General features: G+C 41.2%; 1 protein-coding gene across 5 annotated transcripts in view; it reads right to left on the minus strand.

Moving 5' to 3' along the window:
- Window positions 1-25,804, minus strand: part of CEP112 (centrosomal protein 112) — a 235,632-nt gene that overhangs the window by 136,024 nt on the left and 73,804 nt on the right. For all 5 annotated transcript variants that reach the window (XR_014544414.1, XM_083598626.1, XM_083598625.1 and 2 more), the window contains 5 exons: window positions 23,225-23,379; window positions 22,285-22,414; window positions 21,703-21,795; window positions 20,405-20,464; window positions 15,316-15,395 (listed from right to left, as the gene is read on the minus strand). Coding sequence is in view for 4 of the 5 variants with exons in the window: in XM_083598626.1 (XP_083454752.1) it covers window positions 15,316-15,395; window positions 20,405-20,464; window positions 21,703-21,795; window positions 22,285-22,414; window positions 23,225-23,379 (518 nt within the window). In the remaining variant the exon portion in view is untranslated. The remainder of the gene's footprint in view (window positions 1-15,315; window positions 15,396-20,404; window positions 20,465-21,702; window positions 21,796-22,284; window positions 22,415-23,224; window positions 23,380-25,804) is intronic.

A 25,804-nucleotide genomic window follows, 5' to 3' on the forward strand; every position in this document is an offset into this window, starting at 1 on the left:
GCTGCTCTGGTTCTCCAGAAGCGGCTTAGTCATGCTGGCTGCATGACCTGGAAGCTGTCTGCGGACAAACGCTGGCTCCCTTGGCCAATAAAGCGAGATGAGCGCCGCAACCCCAGAGTCAGTCATGACTGGACCTAAAGGTCAGGGGTCCCTTTACCTTTACCTTACCAGCATGCTATGTTTCACCTTTATACCACAACAATGCTTAACTGTTGTTTAAAGTGATATGTAAACCAGTTTACAGACATGTGCATAGACAACATACTAGGGCATTCCAAAGAAGGGAAGTTCTATTTGCACCGTCTTTATCCAGTTTTTCCTCCCCACTGAGCCACATTATTTAAGTCTTGGAGCTCACAGAAACCTGACCAGACAGAGGATGAGATTATGGGCACCCCTTAGCTCCCCAAGGCACCTTCTTGGCCTGCCACACTGACTCAGTACTTCTCAGGTTCATGTATTGAAGAAGGAAGGTAGAAACAGGATCCTTCCACGCACAAGCACAGCATCCACATGATGAAGGACTGTATCCTTCATATTTGTGCTATTTTTCTTTAATTGTGAAATAAAAAACCAGACAATAAACTGCATAATTAAAGATAAGCCTTTTTATAACTATTCACTGGAGTTAAGATGTAATTAAATACATTATTTAAGCAGCAGTTATCAGAATCAAAGAATGGCCATCTTTTACAGCAAAAAAAAATCCCAACCATATGGAATATGTGCAGAATTACTATTTTTGTTCAGAGAAGAGGGAGGAGGGGAAGAGACAGTGTGAAGTCATTCAAGCAGAATGATAACTAAACCAAACCCAGATCAAAGGAATAAAGAAGAAAGGCTGAAATGTGAAGCTGAAATATTTATTGCCTTCAAAACATCATCCCTGTCCTGTCCCTGGGCACTTTAATATTGTGAAGTTGCTAGAAAGCATTCTAAGTTGCATTCATCACTGCAGACAAATGAACCCAAAATTTAAGGAGACAACAGGCTTGTTCATTATTCAGTGGTTCTGAATCTAATATGGAATTTCTTGTTTAGGGTGGAAGAAAGCAAGCATTTAATTGAAGAATTGTATACAGTTTTGTGTATTTTGTGATGTTAACATCAAATAAACTGTATGCAGCATTTTTAGTACTAAACTAAGCCACAACTGAAAACTCCTTTGGGTTATTAATAATATTATTATTAATATTAGCATATCAAAAATACAAAATTAAAAGTACATAATCCCCATATCCTATATACTAATAATGAATTAATTATCTGAGCATGGATACTTTTGCAACCAAAACAGCACCATCCATGCACAAGAGAAAGGTTCCAGCGAGCTTAGAGGTACTCAACAGAAGAACAAAAGATCTTTAAGCAGGCAAAACCCTGAAGGGCACCCCAAGGAAGACTGAGAATGTTTAGTGGGCAAGAAATGCTGACTGATTGTTGGTTGGGTTGGGGGACTGGCAAATGAAAATATGACAGGAGTGGTAATAGAATGGAGAATTAGAGGAGAGCAGCCAACTGGCTGGAACAATGAATATGGGGACTCCACACTACAACTTAATATTACAGATCTGACTGGTCCATCGTAAGTACATAATTGTGAGTTGCCATCAGTACAAATTACAAATCTACCTGCAGCATTGTGGAAACAGTTTTAAAACAAAAACAAAATCCATAAGGGAAACATTCAGCAATTGATAATAAACATAATAAAATAGCAAATGCTTCAGTTATTCTGATGTCCAGTCTCTTCTAATAGCTAAGATAAAGCTCTCTTGTTTTTGAGTGACCATTTCTGTATTATCAACAAGTTTGTTAATTTAACCATTCCTGTAGGAGTCTACACACTGATGACAGTGAACTCCAAAATCCCAAAGGCATCCATAGGAAAAGATGGAAAATAGTACTTCCAAATTGCAAACTTGATCTTTCAAGCCCTATTCAGAACAGGCTAACACCTTAACACTGGAACAATTTGTTTCTTAATGAGGAGCAATTATGTTTGTCCACATTCAACAGTCCATCAGGACCAACACAGCCTCCCCAAGGAGATCTAGAGCTGAATGTTAGGGGCAGCCTATTCCAGTTCCTGGATGATCTGGGATAAAGCATCTGGGGCCATCAATATGTCAGCTTTTGCAAAGATACAGCATAGCCATTTAAAAGCAAATACCTTTAAAAAGGAGAGAAAAGTTTATTCACTACGGGAAACAACTGGGCTCCATTAGTTTAACCGACCAACATGCTATTCTATAATGTTGATTAGAAATTGCTGAACGTTTCTCCTCCTAGTTTTTGGCTTTGGCTGCTTAAAATCTATTTTCACAATGCTGTTTGTAGGTCTGTTTGTAAACCAGATCTCAAAGGAAAAAACAACTATCTGACTTTTAGAAGACATCTGAAGGCAGCCCTGTTTAGGGAAGCTTTTAATATCTGAAGGACTACTGTATTTTAATATTGTGTTGGAAGCCACCCAGAGTGGCTGGGGAAACCCATGAAAGATGGGCGGGGTATAAATAAATAAATTATTATTATTATTATTATTATTATTATTATTATTATTATTATTATTAAATGGATATAGAATATGGAAGAATTGTTAGGTGTTTTGATGTATGTTTTTAATATGGTATCCAGTTGTTAAATACAAAGGAGACAGCACAGAACCCTAGGCCAAAAGGTAAAAGCACTGAACTGCCATCTCCCATTGCTATCTCCTAGAATCCTAAGAGTCTGATACAGTTATAATTTCTGGATTGCTTATGAAAGCATCATGTTACTTACTTCAACCCCATTTTAACATATCAGCAGGCTTAGAATATAAGCATAGTGTGTGGTTTATATGTATCGGTCTAGGATGGCAAAGAAGACTTGTTTCCTCACCCTCAGCCCTACTGGAAGTGGCATTTACGGCCTTGGCAGGGTGATGGGGAAATATGTTGCTGTTTCCCAGCCTCAGCGTGCCAGACGGGGTGATTTTACTGCTCCTCTCAGCCATGTGGAGGGCTGGGAAACATGACGAGACCCCAGAGAGCCAATTACTTAGGCTTAGCTCCTGGTGGGTGGACATCCCAGGGCAGACCTGGGTGAAGACTTTGTCCATCCAGATCCACTCTGGGAGTATTTAAGGCGAGCTGCAGGGGATTGGAAACCTCACAGTTTACATCCGGCTTTCCCTTCTACCCTCCCTTTATTGCACTCGTTTATGGGCTGTCCTTTCAGAAGGCAACAACCCTGCATTGACTTTCCTTTGGGTAATTTAGCAGCCACTGTTTTCAGGGGCAGGGAGGAATTTGCCCTACAAAGTGATTGTCTGGGTCTGCGGGCTTGGCCTACCTGATAACAATCAACACAGCTTTATAGTGGAAGAGGCACTGGGTGGGATCTCTGATGGGGATGGGTGGTGGGGAGGAAATTCAGTTTGGATGGATAGCCTCCAATATGATTTTAAGGTTCTAGATGCATAAGAATAGTTGATAGGCACTGACATACAATGTGAGCATGCAATATGTTCAGTTACAATAACAAAACATCCTAAAGAAATTCTTCTAAAGTGCTCGTTCATTTCACAGCATGTAATATTACTTTGTAACCATCAAGTTATTTATCATGGCGGTGAATCCATCACCTACTGTACCTATCCTGTTGAAGATACATCCACTAGTACATTCGAAATAGGCCTAAAGAGAAATCAAGTGCAGAAAGGTTTTTTTAATTTATTTATGTTTTAGTTCTAAGCATCTCACTGGCATTAATAGGCCCTGTGGAGAAATAAGGCGTGGGATCAGTTTTGAAACAGTTAACGGGATACTTATTCTTTTAAATGGCAACTATAAAACAAAGGTTTCCACATATTTTCTATTTTCTGTTCATACTTTACGTTGTGCCCCCTAGAGTGAGGGTTATGTCAGCATGTTCACTAGAACTAAAGGAATGTTTACAATATGATGGAAACTTTGACTGCTTTGGGACTAAATGGTTTCAGATGCTCAGAGTACCAAGTGGAGAACAGATGCTTTCCCCCAATGATTTAGGAGTAGAGGAAGAATATTAAAGTTGGGGGGGGGGGAATAATCAAACTCTTCAGCCCTGCATATATCATTGTTTTTAAATCACAAAGATCACTACTCTCATCATGATACAACTCTTTTAATGAGCAGAGTACTTAGCATCTATATAATGCCATGAACACAGTATTGAGCCCCTGTAACATATCAGCTTTGCCATTCCATGTTAAAATGTTCAGAAACTTGGTCCCTGTGTTTAGAAACCTCAGCGTTCCTAGATCTGTAGGATAAGGATACCAAAAGAATTGTGACACCCACACTCAATAAACAACCTCAACATTCTCCAATTTAGCTATGGAGGTTCCAGAATCTCAGGGATTCACATGATACCGTCCTGGTCTGCAGTGAGACAAAACAAGGTCTCAGGTCTTCCTGGTCTTCTGCAGTAGAGTCCTCTGAGTTAAAGGATGTCAATACCGTATCTTCAGGCTGGGCGTGGGGTGTGAAACTCTGGTTCCTGACATATATAACAGTGAGTAATTAAAGAGTGGGCATACCCCTTGCATAGTATCTAGCGGGATATTAATTCAGGCTACTCCATGTTCAACCTCTGGCTTTCAGGTCTAAACCACAATCTCAAAGGATTTGGAAGCTTCTTCCTACAGAAATGTGATGTGCTACCCAGTGGAAGCAGGAAGAAAATTGAATCTTGCCATATAAAATTTCAGAAGCGACTTCATGAATGACACATTCCCTAAGCCACAATTAAATAACATTAAAGTAGACACCACTTCTAAAAAAAATGGCTCTGTGCAAATCTTCCACAGGTTATCTCTGATATTCATTTATGCAAAAAATGGCGGGTCTGTAACTAGCAATATGGAAGGCAAGTCTTATCCGATATCTTCCCCCAGCATTCTCATACACACTTACAGTTTAGCCCATTTCCAGCTCTGTGTCTTGTCTGGCTTGGAAACAGAATCACCAAACCTTATGGGTTGCCTCTGAATCTGCTTACCCAACAAATGGCTCTCTATGAATTTTGCACCAGTAAAATCTTAGCTAATTCTGAAAGAAGAATATTATAAATTTTAACTATAAGCTATTTATAGTTGATGTCCAGGGCACATTAGATCAAAAACACCAATGCTAGTAACACAAGATAAGGCACATGGGTATGCAGGCTGACATGTCAAAGGACAATTTGTGAAACTATAATACTAAAGGGGTGGGGGGGAAGCATTCAAAATTCTAGAACAGACAACATAAAAACTGCCAAATTGCTGGGTCCAAATGGAATTCACTCAAGAATTCTCAAAGAACTCAAATGCTGATCTTCTGACAAGAACAAGTAACTTGTCCTTCAGAACAGTCTCCATACCTGAGGACTGGAAAGTAGTCAATGTAACATCAATTTTTTAAAAAGGGATGGGGGATGGAGTGTCCTGGAAATTACAGACTGATCAGCTTAACATCTTTCCCAGGGAAACTTGGTCGAGAGGGCGATTTAAAAACAAAACAACCAAAAAACCCAAGTGTCAGAGATGAGTTGTGAGTGCTAGCGGAGATAAGAGTCCGGGAATCCAGCCATATTTACAAGTTTTATTGCTGCTTTCATGCTATTTACAATCAGCTTTGAAAGTCCGTTCCGGTCATGGCAAGTCAGTTGCCTCGACTGAAGTTGCTTTCGGTTTTGCCCAGCATAGCCACCTCCTAAGCCCAACCCCCCTCCTTCCTCTCTTACTAGAGTGGCTTAGCCCCGGAAGTGCCTCCTCCCTCTCAGATTCATTGCCTCCTGACAGCCTTTCGTCACCTTCCTCGTCCGAGGAAGAACCACTACTAATTAATGGAGGTTTGTCTCGATACGTTCCCATTCTCTCCCCTTTCTCTGCCTCCCATTCCCTGACACCAAGCATATAGAAGAATAAGTCTTACTGAAGCAGGACCAGCAGGGTTTCCACAAGGGCAACTCCTGGACAACCCATAAAGCTGAATGTTGGAAGATTCAAGACAGATAAAATAAAGCACTTCTTCATGTAGCGCATAGTTGAACTATGGAACTTGCTCCCACAAGAGGCAGTGATGGCCAACAATCTCAATGGCTTTAAAAGAGGATTAGAGAAATTCATGGAGGAGAGGGCTATCGATGGTTGCTAGTCATGATAACTCTGGACTTCCTCAACAGTTGGAGGCAGTGATGCTTTTGAATACCAGTTGCTGGAAGCCATTTTTTGGGGGGGGGAGGGGAAGAGTGCTCTTGTGTTTGAATCTTGCTTGGGGGTTTCCCACAGTCATCTGTTTGGCCACTATGAAAACAGAATGATGGACCAGATAGGTTCATTGGCCTGACCCAGCAGGCTTTTCTCATATTAGAAGTTGGGGAATGCTGAGTTCTAGAAGCAATGAGGTTGCTGGTTATCATACAATTTGATTATGTACGTGACTGAATTCTTCTATTAAGCTCAACATGATGTGTTCAGGTACTTGTCATATTGATGTACCACAAAGATATCACAATGATTTAGACATATATATCATACAAAGGGTGATAATTCCTAAATAGATGTCAAGACAACTTTAATTGAAGGGGACAAGCTTTTTGATGGGCGATGAAGACATTTCAGGAGTCTAATGCTGTAATATGACAAACATCTTGTTCATATGAAGCAAGACACGCCAGGCAAGCAATTACTGTAGAAGTTATGTAAGTCTTCCTGCCATTACCAACAACGGTGTTATCAACTTTTCTCACAATGTCACAATCTACTAAAAAACAACACCTCAGTAAGCACACTAAGCATTCAAACCCTCAGAAGTAACAATAGAACCACATTACTCCCAACACATATTGTTACAAAGAGACAAAAAAAATTTTTATTCATGTATTCCCAAAGAACAAGACAATAAATTTTTAAAAGTATTCTTAACAGGCTATCTTATCTAAATGATCATAATTTCATACCAAATTCTGCATATTGTGGAAAATAAGTCTCTACAGTATATGATACAGTCACTGAGATTTTGTAAAGCTTGACCTTCCAAACACTGACATTGTGCAAAGCCTTTCATTTTAAACAAGATCTGATCAGATGTATACACCAAAGAAAGAGAAGTGGCACTACCTTCTTACATAAAACAAAATTAGAATTAATTTAAAGCAGTTGGTGGGTGAGCATTCACTCTATAACGTCAGAACTTGCAACAGCTTTAGGCTTGGCTACCAAGACAGGTAAGGAAAGTAACATAAAGGTTCATCACCATAATCTCCATCACCAAACACTTGACCATAGATCACATCCACATATGCTTTTGACAATTTAATGTGTGTTTGAAAAAGCTTCAGCACTATTCTTCACCCATTTCACTCACCAAGCTATGTGAGTGTCAGTGGAAAATTATGGCCTATGGATAACATATTTGCAGAAAACAACTACAATCAAAGCAAATATAGTAACAGTGCAATTCTATGCATGTCTACTCATAACTAAGTCCCACTGATCTCAGTTAAGGCTTCCTCCCAGGAAACTATGTAGAGCAGGGATGGGGCACCTGTTGCCCTTCAGATGTTGTCCAATTCTTGTCAGCTCCAGCCAACATGGACAATGGTCAGTGATAGTTGTAGTCCACAACATGTAGAACTCCACAGGTCCCCTTTCTCTGGTGTAGAGGATTGCAATCAAGCTTGCACTAAGGGTAGAGATCACTTTGAAAAATAATATCTGATCTCACACGAGAGTAGTGTTAAGTGAAGTAACTCTGTTTTTTTTTTAAATAAATTTTTATTAAGGTTTTACAAAAAGGAAAGATAGAAATTCTCAAAATAAAAAGCCATACATTACAGAAAAGACAAAACACACAGAGATACAAAAAAAGAATCACAATTAATTTAAAAAAAGTTAAATTAAACAAAAAACACAAAAATAAAAACAAATCCATTATTCCCAATAACCTCAAATTCATATACTTATGTTCTTGACCTCCTCACGCCTCCCCACTTTTGTATTCCCGTATAAATATTTAATTCAGAAATTCTTACCCTTTTTCAAGTATTTTAACTTTATACCATGACATATTGTACCTCAATATTTTTAACCATTTATCAATACCTTTTTTACATAATCTTATTAACTTTTGTCACTAATTACCACTTATTACCAATCCAAGCATTTTTAACATTCATTAATTTTGTAGTATTTCTGAAGATAGTCTTTAAATTAAGGCGTTGGTGTGATCCATAAATTGACGGGGGGGGACCGGGGACTACAGAGTTACTTCACTTAATTTAAATTAAAAGAAAGTTAAGTGAAGTAACTCTGTAGTCCCCGGTCCCCCCCCCTCAATTTATGGATCACACCAACGCCTTACTGTGGAATATCAGTTTATTGTGTAATTAAGCTGAACAGGATACAAGAATGAAGTGTATTCCTGTTCTGATATTTGCAGCATACACATAAGTAGGCTACTCATGGAACTGTGCCAGCCCACTAGTAGTTGATCTGCCATTCATGTAGATCAATCAATGTACCACAAAACCTATCAGGTCCCTGTGCAAAGATCACCAGTGAAAGAATGAGAACAGCTGGAAAAGTAAACGAATGACAGCACTTGCAAGTCACATATCGGAAAACAATATCCCTGTGCAAATAGCTTAGACAACTATCAGATCTTAGAATCACCAATATTACACCTAACACTTCAGAACTGACAGCAAAGCAGGCTATATGGAACTAAATTATTTGCTAATGTAATACATATCCCACTTAAAGCGCAGCGTACATGGTGCTCCTAACAATATCCATATAAGTACCTAATAGGCCCTGATGTACTTAAAGAACATGCTCTGGATCTTAGTTTCATTGCATGCATACCTGTACACATTTTTAATTGGCCAGGTCATTTTGTTTATGCATTTTTTACTATGCTTACCGTTTTTTACATTTCTTAACCTACCCAACCCGGCTTTTTCAACACACACTTAAAAACCCCACTTTTCAGCATCTGGTGTCTACTCTGTATATACTTAGCAATGTAATCCCAGCCCCCCTTTTTCTGCATTCATTGCAAATGAGATTATATCAGGAAAGGTTTAGCCTAATAAGTGATCTGTCCCTCATAACATGCCATTATGATTCAACTAATATACAGTAATCAGAAAGAACCTCCCTTGCCCTAAGTAATTATATAGGCATTATGTGTTCAGTCATGGCGTGTAGACATTTTAAATTACTTTCTAAAGAAACACTAACTTATATTAAAGCAATTTCCACTAAGGAGAACATGGCAGTGACTAGTTTGCCAACATTAAATATAAATCAGCATTGACAGGAAATGTGCAGCAATTACGAGAACTGCAAAGCAATAAAGAGTATTTTTTAAACAAGCTTCCACTGGAAGCATAGGCACATTAATAAGAATTCAAACCCCCAAATCTACTGGGCTGGAGCAAGTTAGGAGATGGCCTATGTCCCCTGGCAGAAGGGAGTATTTATCTGTGGAAATACCCCTACTAGCAGAAGTCGGCTGAGAACCATGAAGGCTCTGTGGCTTCAGATGGAGTGTCGCTGTGTGGAGATTGGCTACTTGTTGCAGGAGCCAGTGCCTCCCTTGAAACATGCCTTGATGGTACTCCAGTAAGGTGGTGGGGGAAAGGAACATAGCTCAATTAAATGACCATCTCCATGCAGGGGGTGCATGGCAATGAGGGTTTCACAGTCTCCCTGGACCATGCTAAGCACTCACCATGAGATATGGAAAACATTCCCCATTGCTGGTGGAAAGGGTGGCAGATGTGCCAGGCATTTCCAGAAGCATGAAATATGGCAAAGTCAGTTATACCGTATACAGTAAATTACAAAATGCCACAAACAGAACACCCTAAATTTAAAGTAGCAGCGGCCACCCTATTATTTCCTAGTTGGAAACATTTAGTTACATGATACTTTAATGCAAGAGCAAGACTAGATTTTGGAATGCAATGTAACTACAACTTTAATTGTCATAAAGGTGGATACAGAATAAAACAGTAACTTACTGCAACAATCTACATACCTAAAGACTGCTTCTTTATCTGATGGGCAGACTGAAAAAAACAGTCATTATAGCATTTTTACCGTAGACATAAGTGTAACACAATTCTTTTAGAGGCTCACATTTTATTTCTTGGTTTAGGGGATTAAAAAAACAAACAAACCCTGGCTCTATTTAACTTAATAACTTTTCCTGTTGAAACCCGCATTTGTTTGCTTGAACAACACTCAACTGAATCAAACTCTGGTCATTCATTCATTCGATTTGTATGCCTTCGTCCAAAGATTACAGGGCAGCTGACAACATAATACAACATGAGAGCACAAATATTACAAAATGAAAACCAATACCCCCCCCAAAAAAACCATTTTAAAGATGATAGAATGTTAATCATCCAAAGGCCTGGTTATAAGAGAGAAATGGGACTGCAAAATTGCTCCATCTCCTTTGCTCTACTCAAAGCCCAGTTCCATCAGGCTCCTCCTTGAACTGTCATCTAGCAACAGCCATTTAATCAGAGAACAGGGGGAGAGAAAGAGGGATCTGCACGGGCTCTACATCAGTGTTGCTGAAAGATAGTAACTTTTAGCTTTTCCTCTCCTAGAGATCTTTTCATTCCAAATGATCGTTACAAGAACTCTATGCCTAAGTTCTCTTCCCCGCCTCCATCCCTTTTCAGTTTGCATTGCCTTTTAGATTGTGAGGGGATGAGAGGGAGAATGCCCCATTGTGCAAGTCCCACTGTGCAAGTTAATGCCTTTGCACAGAGCTTGCGCTGATGGGACTCATAAGGTAATTGCTGCCCTTATGGTTTTGCTTTGGAGAAAAGAAGCCATTAACAGTGTACTGTGTTTACAGTTTAAAGTAAGGTATTCTCTGCAACATATATACCAACAAACAGCACAACCCTACTCAAAAGTATGTCCAAGTGAATTCAGTGGGGTTTACTCCCAAGTCGGGATGGGGACAAAATTCAATTTGATTTACCTTTAAAGATGAACCTGCCTAATTTCCACATTCAGAAAAAATACATAAACTGAAGCCATCCTTCAAAATTCACATTTCTACGAAACTTGCAATGCTGCTCCCCAACCAAGTAATCTGTATGTAAATGTGTATACTAGGGCAAAATGGGCATAAAAATGGTCAAAATTGCTTTGCAAAAACATGTCGATTATGCAGAATTGTGTATATTCCTTTCTGCAGCAGCGCTGTTGGCTGAGGGACTCAGCAGCAGTGGCGGTTTCACCAGCAATATACTGCTGAGTGAAACCAACATTGCACTCTGCCCTCATACGACACAGAGGACGAAACAAGCTGTATTGGCGAGGCGCCGATATAGCTTGTTCCTCCCTCTGCAACTTTAAACTGCTCAACTGAGGACAAGTGTGCAGCTGCCCTTACCTCAACCAAGCAGTTAAAGCAGCCCCCAGCCCAATGCTGGCTCCCGCGAGCCGGTGGTGGGGGCTCCATGAAACTGCTCAGCTGAGGGGAACACAGTTGGCGCTCCTCACAGCAACCAGTTAAAGGAGCACTGATGCTCTGCCTGCTCGCAGCGGGACTGTCTCAGCTGGGGAATGGGAACCTTCCCTCCATCCAGCTGGGTTGGGCAAACAAGTTGTGTTGTCCTAGCCCACAAGCGCCTGGGTGAAACCACCTCAGCTCCCAAGGTGAGAGCTGGAGCAGTTTCACCAGGTGCCTCATGGGCAGAGACCAACGCAGATTGTTTTTTCAAACTGCGACGTTTGGTTGGCGATACACCGTGATGTTGAAAAGCTAATATCGCCTAGTCCTACTGTGTGTTATCTAAGAAATAACATATTTGTGTCCCTCTAGAAAAATCTGAATGAGTTTCCCATGATGAAAAGGACAGGATACTTGTTAAACTGCCCTAAAATATTGTTCATCTCTCTTAAGCCAGCAACTAGTAAAACTCAAAACTGCATGACTTATTTGACTCTAGTTTGGATGTGAAAAGAATACACCTATGTATGGTTGTTTAATCATATTGATTTTTAATTGTGATCTTATTGCTTCTTTTATTTCTCACATATCGTGTTTTATTGTATTACAATCTGAATTCTATGGAATTGCAAAGTTCACAAAGTGCAGGGCTTGCAAAGCTTGCAATCAATTGGTTGGGCACTTGGGAAACACCGCACAAGGGATTTTGCAGGCAGTGAACTTTGTGAGATGTAGGGAAGGTGGTTGGGCGTGACCAAAATGGCCTAGAAAACCAAATTGGGAGGCCTGTCCAACTACACTTGGCCCAGGTAGGTTCCCCACCAGTCATCTATAGTCTCTAACCACATGGTTAAGATCAGTGTTAGGTAAAGGTAAAGGGGCCTCTGACCATTAGGGCCAGTCGTGGCCGATTCCAGGGTTGCGGCGCTCATGTCACTTTATTGGCCAAGGGAGCTGGCGTACAGCTTCCGGGTCATGTGGCCAGCATGACGAAGCCACTTCTGGCGAACCAGAGCAGCGCACAGAAACGCCGTTTACCTTCCCGCCAGAAGGTATTTATCTACTTGCACTTTGACATGCTTTCGAACTGCTAGGTTGGCAATTGTCTAGATTTTCAAGCAACACAGAGGGATGATAAGCTGTTTAATAGTTGTTGTGCAGCTTTTGGTATAACCCATATCCATTTCTCTGGATTAATGGGAGTGACTACATCTTCACTGCTATGGTGGCCCTAATCTAGCAAGCATTTGTAAGATAGTAACAGAAGGAACGTAATAGAGGGAAGAAAAGAATCTTGCAGCTGCTCTTTTTCTACTCCCAGAATTCAAAAGAAATGTGGAACTGAATAGACCAGATCAGAGTCAGCTTCTGATCTAGTAAATTTCACTCCTGAAATAAATTTCACACTTTTTTTTTTCCTTTTAAGGGGCTGCATAAATCATTTAAGATATTTAAGCATCCTTTCACTTAGGAAAACCAGGAAGTGCAATTAAAAATAACAGTTTCAAAAACTGTCAAAAAACAGTTTCAAAACTGCTTTGTGTATGGAGTGGAAGCAGTATATATCAGTCACAGGCACCATACTGCAGGCACTCAGAATCATGCTAAAAGGGACACATTTCTACCTCAAGTGTGCTGGCTATGTTTCTGTTTTTCTGTCACAGAGCTTGAAACACGACAAGTCAGTCTCACATGAAATGATGGTGAAACAAAACAGCTGCTCACATGCAAAAGTACATTGCCCAGAAGCAATAAGACCCCTATAATATTGCCTCAAATCTCTGAAAAATTATCTGTACATAGTCTAAACATCTGCCAAGTTGAGAACTTATAAAGGCATAGTATAAGCACACACATGAAATAAATACAAAACACTACACACACACACACACACACACACACACACACACACACACACACCACCCCTTTCAACATATAGCTGTTTTACCCCCTTTCCTTCCCATGCAGAATATATGCTTCTGGGTTCTGCAGGTGTACATAATCAGGCCATACATCTATTCCCTGAAAACACACAATACAACCTTTATTCCTTTATATGCTGCTATTACCTAAAAAGAACTGTGAGAACACCATAAGATAATATTTTAATGTGAGTATGAGCATCATCTTTGGGATTTAAATTAATACTGCAGCCATCAACACTAAATGCTCTCAGTGTAAATGCTCTCTTATCTCAGTGTGCTGGAATATTTATTAGGGTTGAACTAAAAAGAAGAGTTTGTGGTTTTTGCCAAAGCTTTCATCTGCTGAAAAAAGCACACAGCTTTAGCAGTTGGGGGTTGGAAATGGGAAAATGCACTCACTTATTCAGAGTCAGTACAGGGAGCTTTGACTTGGCTCTTAAATGGTTTTGTAATGTTGTCATATAGAATAAGTTACAGATAGGTAGCCATGTTGGTCTGCCGTAGTCGAAACAAAATAAAAAAATTCCTTCCAGTAGCACATTACAAACTTAGTTGGTCTCTAAGGTGCTACTAGGGACGCGGGTGGGGCTGTGGGTTAAACCACAGAGCCTAGGATCTGCCGATCAGAAGGTCGGCGGTTCGAATCCCCGCGATGGGGTGAGCTCCCATTGCTCGGTCCCTTCTCCTGCCAACCTAGCTAGCAGTTCGAAAGCACGTCAAAGTGCAAGTAGATAAATAGGTACCGCTTTGGCGGAAAGTTAAACAGCGTTTCCATGCGCTGCTCTGGTTTGCCAGAAGCAGCTTAGTCATGCTGGCCACGTGACCCAGAAGCTGTACGCCGGCTCCCTCGGCCAATAAATCGAGATGAGCGCCACAACCCCAGAGTCATCTGCAACTGGACCTGACGGTCAGGGGTCCCTTTACCTTTTAAGGTGCTACTGGAAGGAATTTTTTTATATAGGATAAGGTGGACCATCATTTCATCCATGCAAACCCTGACTTTCAGGAGGAAAGTGGGGGAGCACTTGGGTGACAGTCTTGAAGCAGCAACAGAGAGGGTAAAAATATTGCTACAAGCTCAGATAGTTTTTATACTTTTGAAACTCAAAGAATATTTACAGAGCACTGCTCTGTACAGATCTATATTTCACACTGAAAAAACAAAATACAGTATTTATTTGTATCACCATATTGTCTTTGCTTTGTTATATTATTGCTTATAAAAGCTATAAGCAAAAGGCGACATTAAACTCTGCATGAACAGGAACTTTTCAAATGCCATAAAAAACCCACAACTGGATATGCACAATTAACACAGGCAGCAATTTTAATCTCCGGACCTAACTGTTTTTAATCACATACTGGGTGACGCTTTTTGGTTAGACAGTAGAAAGAAAGAACAGCACTCTTCTTAAGAGTTTGATGCCTTTTCTTGAGAAGAGCTCCTTGCCTACAATGAAGACAGCCCTTTTCTTTTTACACTGAGAAATGAGGATATAGTGAAAGTATCCAAATAGCAGAGTTAAGTGGAACTTCACCACTCCTGATTCTATTTGATGGCTAAGAGCCACCTCTCTCCATCATGGATATTTAGATACAAGCATGACTCCAGTATCAACAAAACCTACATATGTATAGGATAATAACACTATATGAATTTATATAATGTATAGGAATGTATGGGAGTATATTACATTGCATTTGTGTGTGTGTGTGTATATTTCTCTCTCTTTCTTATACACATCTTTGTTCTCCCCACCCCCTCACGTCTCCCCTTTTTTCCTTTGTATCAATTTATTTCTTTATAGCCGAGATTCTTTCAATAAAAATATTAATATTTAAAAAACAAAACATAATCTTCCTCAGGAACATTCTGGAGCCATTTTACTCACCTCAGCATGTCTTCCATTTTTCGTATTCTCCTATGAGAATCCTTTCTCTCCTTCTCAAAGTCATTCTGCAACCCATGCATCTAACATTTAAAAAAGAAAAAGAGTTACGTTCCAGCCATCACACACCCTGATAACCGTGACATATGGTCACTGCCATTCATTCTCTGAGGTCTTCCACAACAGACTCTATGTGAGGCTGCATTTGAAGATGGTTCTGAAACTTCAGCCAATGCAGAATACAGCAGCCTGCCCGTTAACCAGCACAGACCACTATGCTCACATACAGTGGTACCTCGGGTTAAGAACTTACTTAGTTCCAGAGGTCCGTTCTTAACCTGAAACTGTTCTTAACCTGAAGCACCACTTTAGCTAATGTGGCCTCCCACTGCCGCTGCACGACTTCTGTTCTCATCCTGAAGCAAAGTTCTTAACCCAAGGTACTATTTCTGGGTTAGTGGAGTCTGTAACCTGAAGCATCTGTAGCCCGAGGTACCACTGTATCACCTGTTTTGAAATACAGTCGTACCTAAGTTCCCAAACGCCTTGCGAGTCAAATGTTTTGGCTCCCGAACGCCACAAACCCAGAAGTGAGTATTCCAGTTTGCAAACATTCTTTGGAACCCGAACATCTGACACAGCTTCCGTGGCTTCCAATTGGCTGCAGGAGCTTACTGCAGCCAATTGGAAGCCGCACCTTGGTTTCCGAACATTTTGGAAGTCAAACGGACTTCTGGAATGGATTCCATTTGACTTCCGATGTATCACTGTATCTGCAATTGTCCCAGTTTGTTTTCCAGTCCAATATTAAGGGCTTATTTAAGGCAGAGCTTTCCAAACTGTGTGTTACAACATATCTGGCATGCCCTGCGGAGGACCTTAAGGTCTACAAATGACAACACTTTGGAGGTCCCAAGTCGCAAGGTGGTTAGATTGGTCTCAACTAGGGCCAGAGCCTTTTCAGTACTGGGCCCGACTTGGTGGAACGCTCTGTCACAAGAGACTAGGGCCCTGCGGGACTTGACCTCTTTCTGCAGGGCCTGCAAGACAGAGCTGTTCCGCCTGGCCTTACAGTTTTGATCTATGGGCTACTTCTAAAATGAGGTTGCATTTTAAATTGTATTTTAACCTGTATTTTAAATTGTCCCCCCCCCCATTATGTTTTTATTGTAATTTTACTGGTGTTAGCTGCCTGAGCCCGGCTCTGGCTGGGGTATAAATAAAATTATTTATTATTATTATTATTGGCATGTCAGCTGCAATGTGTGTGTTGCGTGAACACTCCCTGCATTCCTCCCAGGGCTGGAAAGGGCCAGTCTGTTTTCTGTAAAAGCCTACTCCTGCCTTTGTCCACTAGAGTTGCAAGTAACCCCAACCAGTGATGCAAGTGACCTTGGGACAAAGCTAAGTGAGCATGAGCCAGATAGTCATGTAAAATACAGTAGTGTTAAGAAATAAAACAGCATAACTGAGAGTTTTAAATGTTTCTTTAAAATTTTACCGTATTTTTCGCCCTATAGGACGCACTCTTTCCCCTCCAAAAATGAAGGGGAAATGTGTGTGCGTCCTATGGGGCGAATGCAGGCTTTCGCTGAAGCCTGGAGAGCGAGAGGGGTCGGTGGGCACCGACCCCTCTCGCTCTCCAGGCTTTGCGGACCTCTCCGCAAGCAGCGGGAGCGCTCCCGCTGCTTGCGGAGAGTTGCCTGCATGCCGAAGCCTGCGTGCGCTGAGATCAGCGCGCCCAGGCTTCGCGGACCTCTCTGCAAGCAGCGGGAGTGCTCCCGCTGCTTGCGGAGAGTTGCCAGCATGCCGAAGCCTGCGCGCGCTGAGATCAGCGCGTCCAGGCTTCGCGGACCTCTCAGCAAGCAGCGGGAGCCAGCGCTGGGCTCCCACGGCTTGCAGAGAGCTGCCTGTTTGGGGGCTGGGGTCAGGGGAAGCTCGGGCCTCCCCCGCCCCAGCCCCGCGCCTGGGGGGGAAATAATTTTTTCCCCTTTATTCCCCCCCAAAAAAACTAGGTGCGCCTTATGGGACGGTGTGTCCTATAGGGCGAAAAATACGGTACTTCTTGTTAGTGGAACTTGCCAGGGAGAGCTTTGTCCCTTTTGCCACCTTGTACTGCAAAGCAGATGGAAAGCTGCCATCTCACCAATGGGATCACAGATTTTACATACTCTAAATATTTCTCACTACGTCGTCCTCAATTAAACAAGTCAAAAGTTATGGAAAGTCATGAAGACCAGCTAATACACCTATGATTGTAATGTTTGAGGTCTGCTTTTCTTTATTGGTCCAACAGTCAAAACTTTAAACTTGCTAGACATATGTTCCCAGTGCTTTTACCCAAGGCAGAATAGGTGTTAAAGTTGTTTCTTCCTTTGATATGGTTCTGATACCTATGTGGAACTGTCAACCTCATGTCTGCTGCAGAGATAGTTCTCCTCATTTGTCTAGTGGAGTTTTCAAGCTTAATATGCTGCAATAAATAAAATAACACTAGAATACGTCTGTTGAATTAGCCCCTACTAATGTAGTTGCATTTAATGGCTGTTTTTATGCCTTGTAGGTAAACCACAGATGGCTTATAATTTCAGCCCTGGGGTCATATATTATCCTCCGGAGAACCCTTCAAAGGACGTCTGCCAGTGGACAAAAAAAATGCACGTGGCAAAAACAGAAGCCATCCCACCCACCCACACCAGAAAATGAACACAAAATGCTGAAGATGGTGGTATCAAACCTACGGGCTCAAAAGGCAATCTCAGTGCAATTTTTTAATCACTGAATGCAACTTTCCCACATCCCCCCCCCCCACCCAGAGCACAAACCTATGCTCTACCATGTGACAACACAGCCTCAATGTGATTGGATTCTCAGGGGTTTTCAGGGGCCACAAAAATCACTTGGGGATGCCACATGGGGCCATGAGATAGCTACCCCTTATGTAAAGCAAGTAACCTCTTCGTTTGGGGCAACTGGCTAAAACATTTTAAAATGTTTAACTAAAGGTAAAGGGACCCCTGACCATTAGGTCCAGTCGTGGCCGACTCTGGGGTTGCAGCGCTCATCTCGCTTTATTGCCCGAGGGAGCCGGTGTACAGCTTCCGGGTCATGTGGCCAGCATGACTAAGCCACTTCTGGCGAACCAGAGCAGCGCACAAAAATGCTGTTTACCTTCCCGCCTATTTATCTACTTGCACTTTGACGTGCTTTCGAACTGCTAGGTTGGCAGGAGCAGGGACCAAGCAACGGGAGCTCACCCCGTCACGGGGATTCAAACCGCCGACCTTCTGATCAGCAAGTCCTAGGCTCTGTGGTTTAACCCACTGCGCCACCCGTGTAAAATGTTTTAAATGGTTCTAATTTTGGTTCCTCTGTTTTGTTTTTGTTGGGCGGGTGTTGGTTAAATGTTTAGTTGGGGTTGGCGGTTATTTTAATCTGGGTATAACTAAACTGTTATTATTGTTATTGTTGCTGCTGTTATTATTGATTTCTATTGCTTTATTGGTTTGTATGTTGTTGGATAGGATATTTTGTTTTTTAACGTTTGATGTTTTGTTACGTTTTTATATATGTTGTAAACCGCCCAGGGTAGCTGGGAAAACCCAGCCCAATGGGCGGGACAGACATTTATTATTCTTAATAATAATAATAATTAAAGCATATATCAATACAACCACACTTTCCCTTTTCCAATACATTTTTAACTGCCAGATCTGATGATCATCAGTTCTATGGGAGCTGCTCCTTGCCTTGGCTTCAATAATATATGTGGTATGTGGTAAGAGGTGGTATGTGGGCTACTGACACACATGTGCTTTTAGCATATCACAGACAACCCATGTAGAACTATCAACAGCTCAAACACCAGGTCTCTACACTATACAGTGGTACCTTGGGTTACATACGCTTCAGGTTACAGACGGTTCAGGTTACAGACTCCGCTAACCCAGAAATAGTGCTTCAGGTTAAGAACTTTGCTTCAGGATAAGAACAGAAATCGTGCTCCGGCGGCGCGGCAGCAGCAGGAGGCCCCATTAGCTAAAGTGGTGCTTCAGGTTAAGAACAGTTTCAGGTTAAGTACAGACCTCCGGAATGAATTAAATATTTAACCCGAGGTACCACTGTAGTATATGCAGTGGGCAGCTGTATTAATGGGCATCTCTTCTAAATCAAGACATCAACTGAGTGATGGCCAACAGGCACCCAACAACATATATCTGAAACAATCACACTATCATGCGCGCATTCCGGAAAAGCAAAGTTGGCCAGCCTTGATTTACGTTTTCCTACACCGCTGCAAGGGAATGTACACACAGCAATGATCAAACATAACCCTTTTGTACTCTCAGGAACCTGTTAAGAGTTCCAACAAGTGTTGGATATCAAGAGAAATATTTGCAGGATTCTTTATATATGATTGTGTTCTCCATTGTTTCCTACAAAAGTGCAGACTCTGATAGAAAAAAAATACAGCTCAAGTGAAATATTTCTGTATTTTGCTAAGAATTCTGGGTGATTGGGGTTGATGGACTGCCATGAAAATTTCAAGGACAGGCTTGTCAGCAAAGAGGTGGTTGTGAAGACTGAAAGTGGAAGAAAACAGTTTAATATTACTTTTCTCAATCTGGCACAAGGAGCTGCTGTATTGGGGTGGAATGAGCCTGTGTCCTCCAGTCTCTGCCTCACTGATTAATTTGGAGAACAGGCAATATAATCTGTGATTTGTTTTTTAGTTAGTAGATCTTCCAATTCAACCTTTTAAATCTGGATGTCATTATAACTAAAAATAATTACTGAAAGATCTTAAGCATTTTCGGACAGGGCACTATTCAAATCTTTAACCTAAGAGGGTTTTCCCCACTTTATGGACTAAAATATGCTAGTGACTATAACTTAACCAAGACAGTATAGCTCTCTGACAAACATCAACAGGTTTATCATTGAGAAAAGCTCCTTGGCAGATAAGCTTTTATATTTCACCAGTTCTGTGTTCCTTTTCTGGCCAACATTTGCATTTTACAGTTTATAAATAAATCTTTTAATGGTTACAGCGGATATTCCATATAATAAAACTGATACTTCAATTCATTACCTTCTTTTCAAGATCTCTCTCTAAATGAAGTTTCTCCTGCATATATGTCTGTTCTTGATCCTGAAAAATAGAGGTCAAGGAACTGACGATTACATGATAAATAAAACTTTTGGAACTATCTGATAACCATATTCAATGCACATGTAACAGCAAGTTTGATCAGATGGCGGGGAGTTGACTTAGCTAATCAATTTTAAAACAGGTGAAAAACTGGTCTATAGAAAAGGTGTGGGAATCTGAGCTCAAGATGCCACCAGTTCCAGTCTCCCATTAGGGTAAAGGTAAAGGGACCCCTGACCATTAGGTCCAGTCGTGACTGATTCTGGGGTTGCGGCGCTCATCTCGCTTTATTGGCCGAGGGAGCCGGCGTACAGCTTCCAGGTCATGTGGCCAGCATGACTAAGCCGCTTCTGGCGAACCAGAGCAGCACACGGAAACGCCGTTTAACTTCCCGCCAGAGCGGTACCTATTTATCTACTTGCACTTTTTGATGTGCTTTCGAACTGCTAGGTTGGCAGGAGCAGGGACCGAGCAACAGGAGCTCACCCCGTCGCGGGGATTCGAACCGCCAACCTTCTGATCGGCGAGTCCTAGGCTCTGTGGTTTAACCCACAGTGCCACCCACGTCCCATTAGAGGTGTGCAAACATGCAGAACCAGTTTCCATATGCCCCCCACCCCAAAGTGGGGAGAGAGGTTTGAATACATGAGCAAAATACCACAAACAGTCAGCTGCATAATGTGGCCTCCTCTCCCTAAAGGGTTACACAACCCGTAGTAAAGGCAGCTAATGGATAAAGAAGGAAAGGATGTTGGGCAGTGGAAAGCTGAAAAGGAGATGCAGTGAATTTACTGGTTAGGAATGAGAAAGAATAAGAGCCAGGCATAATTTGGACAGCAAGGAAAAGGCAGCAAATATTTGAAATGTAGGAGCCATGCGACATGTTTATGCTAATGTACTAATTTATACAAATGTAGCTATCACTATGTAAGACAGACACAGGGATTACTTTCAACTTCACTGTATGCATTTCTTTAATCCACTGATATATACGCTTTTCATATCAGTTCAATAAGCAAGGAAATAAGACAAATAGCCCCCAAGTTTCTTTAAAGGGTTTAGCCAGAAATAAGAACATATTCCATTATTACGGATGTTGAGTGATTGGCTCACATTTCCAAGAACTCCAGAAACTCTCTCACTTGAGCATTCTATTCATACAAATCACAGAAAGTAGTAAAAAGAAAAAAGAAAAAAAAGGCTCATCATTTTTCCTGAGTGAAAAATGCAGGGCTCACCCTCAGCTGTTGCTGCCTTTGATGTTCTGATTCCAGTAACTGTTGTTTTAATTGCGACACACACTGTTCTAATTCTTCAATCACATCAGATGCCTGTAGGGATTTAATAGACAAGGGAATGTTGGTCTTGTATTAGCTCCGGCAGAAGTAAACTTTTTTCAAAGTTCAACTTAAAAGACAGGGGGAGGAGAAGATGATCTACTTGGAAAAGATACAGAAAACTTTTAAACTCAGTCTCTCCATATTTCATTTGTCCTTAAAATGCAAATACTACTATAGTTACTGATAGATTAAACAGTGTTGTTAGAATAGTCATTGGCACCTGATTAAAAATTGTGCACACGCTTCAGAGAAACAAACTAACGTTGAAACATTAGATTTCAACCCTGTCAACATACATGCATATAAGTATATTAAGGGAGCTGAGAAGAATCGGTTGATTAAATTAAACCCAGTCATACCTATACATGCGTATGCAAGCATAAAACCTCAAAAATTAACACTGAAAACATGCTTTAATATATTGTTTATATATAAGCCTATCTGTATATAAGCCTATCCTATTCTTGAGTGTGAACTTACTTTCACTGCAGAAAGAGCATGTTCCTGTTTCAACAAATCTATGTCATCATCATATTTGCTTTGTAGAGTCTGAATGTTCTGCTCAAAGTCTTGTACAATACGCCCCTTTTCTTTCTGAAGTGAGTTGCATCTAGAAATATTGCAAGGAAATCTAAGCAGAGGTATCTGAAATAACACAACATTCTCTTCTCTTACACATCTTACAGCATGAACAGAACAATATTAATCTTCATTTTCTTATGAAGCATGAAAATGCAATCACGTCAAACAATGAACTGCTTTTACAAAAATACAACCAACAAGAAAACAAGCGGTTTCATATACCAATCCCTATAGCTTTATATAGAGCTCCATTTTCAACCAGGGACTCCACACCCACCATTGGGAAATCCTGTGAGAAGCAACCAATAACAGATAAAGATCAAGTACATTATCTGAGGTAATGGCAGATGAAGGTTTGCTTATACATTCACTTTTCTCATAAAGTTACTATCCGGATCAAGGAGAACAAGAAGTTCAAGAATGCTTACGCTACACTATTTTGCTGACTTTCCTGGGTTCTTTATAGGTTCATTGTATTTCTCCATAGAACTGTGAATTCCTCAACCACTGATGTGCCTTGGTGCCACAAGATTGTTTGTTGTCTTTGCTACAACATATCAACATCACTACCCCCTTAGAAGTTGTACCTCTGCTATTGATTAGTATCACCATTGATTTATCCCATTAACTGCCGTGGAAACACATCAGAAGGTGAGGAAATTATTCCACAGTATGTGATCCAAGTAAATAGGCAAGTAAAACATACCCAGATATTTAAGAAACTCAAAATGCAACTTTTCGTTTCCATTTACCAGTCAGTTATTACTAAATACTACTGTTTTATTACAATTGGCACTTGTAACACCTATTATCCAAAGTAGAAATGTTCATTAAGTACCTTGCCTTGACTTCTTCGAGTTCTGTGCACACAGCCTGGTAGGCTTGCTCAAGACTGGTCTTTTCTTGAGATAACTTCTGATGCTGCAAATTACTGGATTCTGCTTCCACAGTCAACTGGTGGACACGGGCCTCCAGCTCTTTGACCATCTGGTTCTAAATAAAGTGGTTAAAACTCTGTTAGGAATTGAGTGGATGTGCAGATTCTCTATGGAAAATACAAAGGTTGGAAAAGCAAGCCTATCAAATCACATACAACAAAACAAATTAAATGTGTATCAATTTCAAACAATTTCAAACAAAATGAACAGCCTTTCATTCAAAATTTAAAATTTCAAAAACAATTTCAAATTTTCATTTCCAGATGGGAGAGTCATTATAGAGAGTTGCTCCAGAATAATATACCACTCTATACTTAATCTTGGACTGGACTTAACCGTCCAAGGTTCCTTTTCCTTTACCCTTATACCTAATCTTATCATAAAGCTATAAAAATTGAGACTGTAAAGAATTGGTAGATTTACTAATGCAGTGGTACCTCGGGTTACATACACTTCAGGTTACAGACTCCGCTAACCCAGAAATATTACCTCGGGTTAAGAACTTTGCTTCAGGATAAGAATAGAAATCGTGCTCCGGCGGCGCGGCGGCAACAGGAGGCCCCATTAGCTAAAGTGGTGCTTCAGGTTAAGAACAGTTTCAGGTTAAGAACGGACCTCCGGTACGAATTAAGTACTTAACCCGAGGTACCACTGTACAGAGAACTGAATAATACTGGCATCATATGGTTGGCATTTGTTTCTCTTGAGAGACAATGGAGTGCACCTCTGGAGGTGAAGTCAAACCGCTGCATTTGCAACACTGAAGTGACCTCCCCGGAGCACAAGCCTGGACAGATGACAAGACCCCACTCTCGGCTTCACTGATGTGCTCCAAAGGAAAGCAGAGCAGTACGTTTGGCACTAGCTTGGCTGCAGTAGCTGCTGGAAGGAGGCATACAAAGCACCATCCAAGGAACTCCACTCCAGATTTGTGCAGGATTTATTCCTTAACCTTTTTTTCTCCTGAGGATATCCCACAAGGCAGCAGAAGTTTCAGATCAGAGTTTTCCTTTGTCCCTTATCTGAAAGTAGGTTTGTTATGCCCCTGCACTTTTGTTTTGCCACTGCAGTATTCTATATATCATGCCATGAGGCAAATACATGCTATTTCTTCCTTTTAGATAGCACTACTGTACGGGGACTAGATGTCAGGGGGCCTTTTGCATAGTGCTGCTGATGGGTCCCCAACACAGACAACCTGAACCCTTCAACGTTGTTGCATTATTATTATTTTTAAAAAAACTTCTGGCAGCAACATCACTCATGGTCCTCCCTCCTGGACCTCCAGGCAGCATTTTAGCAGCAGGTGTATGGTAGTACCATTTTTTAATCTTGGCCCCCTAGGTGAAAAGGCTTTTCGCTATCTGAATTTATCCAAAATGCAAATACACATGATTCATTTACATAGTGAATGTACACAAGCCATTAATTAATTAATGGTAGGTTAGGCTGAGAGGCAGTGACTGGCCCAGGGTCATCCAGTGAGCTTCACGGCCAAGTGGGGATTTGAAACCTGGTCATCCCCCCGCCCCGCCCCCCACACCGGTCCTACTCGGACGCTTGAACTACTACATGACACAGGCTCTCTTCTCATTTCTACCACTTCTTATTCCAAAAGCAATCTCTACACCATCTGTTTCATAGATCTATGGGTCCAGGCATTACAATTTGAGCAACTTAGAACAGCAAGTGGCCATTGCAAAATGAGCTGAACTTGCCTCCTGTCCAAAAGATGCACTGCTGCCATCCCACTGCAATTTATTTATTTATTAATGATCTGGATGTTGCTCTTCGGGGCACTGTGCACCCAGAACTATTCACAACATCATAAAACAATACATAAATAAAATAGAACATAACGACAGCACTGGTGTTCGCAATCCTTTAAAAGTCTGAGCAGTTTACAAGCATCAGTACAAATTAGCACCTAAGAAGCAGAACCATTTGTAGTAAAATAACCAGTTCTAAGAGTATAGCCTTTAAGAGGTTTGATAGAGGTAGGTTTTTAAGACACACATAAACACCGGCAGTAGAGAGGCCATACACATCCTTGTGGAGTTCCTCAATCTGGAGGGCACTACAGACAAGGTCCCATCTCTCATGCCCAGCAGCCGAACTGACCTGATAGGCAGATATACAAGCAAAACCTCTGAGCTTGCTCAGAAATGTACAGGCAACCAATGCCACTGGTATAGATTTGGTGTCCTATGCACCACACACTCACTATCAACTAGCATTCTGCACCAGCTGAAAGTTTCTGGACAGTCTTCAAAGGCAGCCCAATGTAGAGTACATTACAGTAGTCTTTCCTGAATGCGACCAGCCAATGGATTGCTGGGGCAGGGTTTGATCTCTCTAGATAAATTTGTAACTGGCATACCAGTCTCAACTGGTAAAGGTCAGATGCCTCCCATGACAACCAGGCAAGTGGTTAAAATCAAAGCTGGGTCAGGATTCAGGAATTTAAACAGGACACACAA

This window comes from Podarcis filfolensis (genome assembly GCF_964270895.1).
Source record: "Podarcis filfolensis genome assembly, chromosome: 2".
In the NCBI taxonomy this organism is placed as follows: domain Eukaryota; kingdom Metazoa; phylum Chordata; class Lepidosauria; order Squamata; family Lacertidae; genus Podarcis; species Podarcis filfolensis.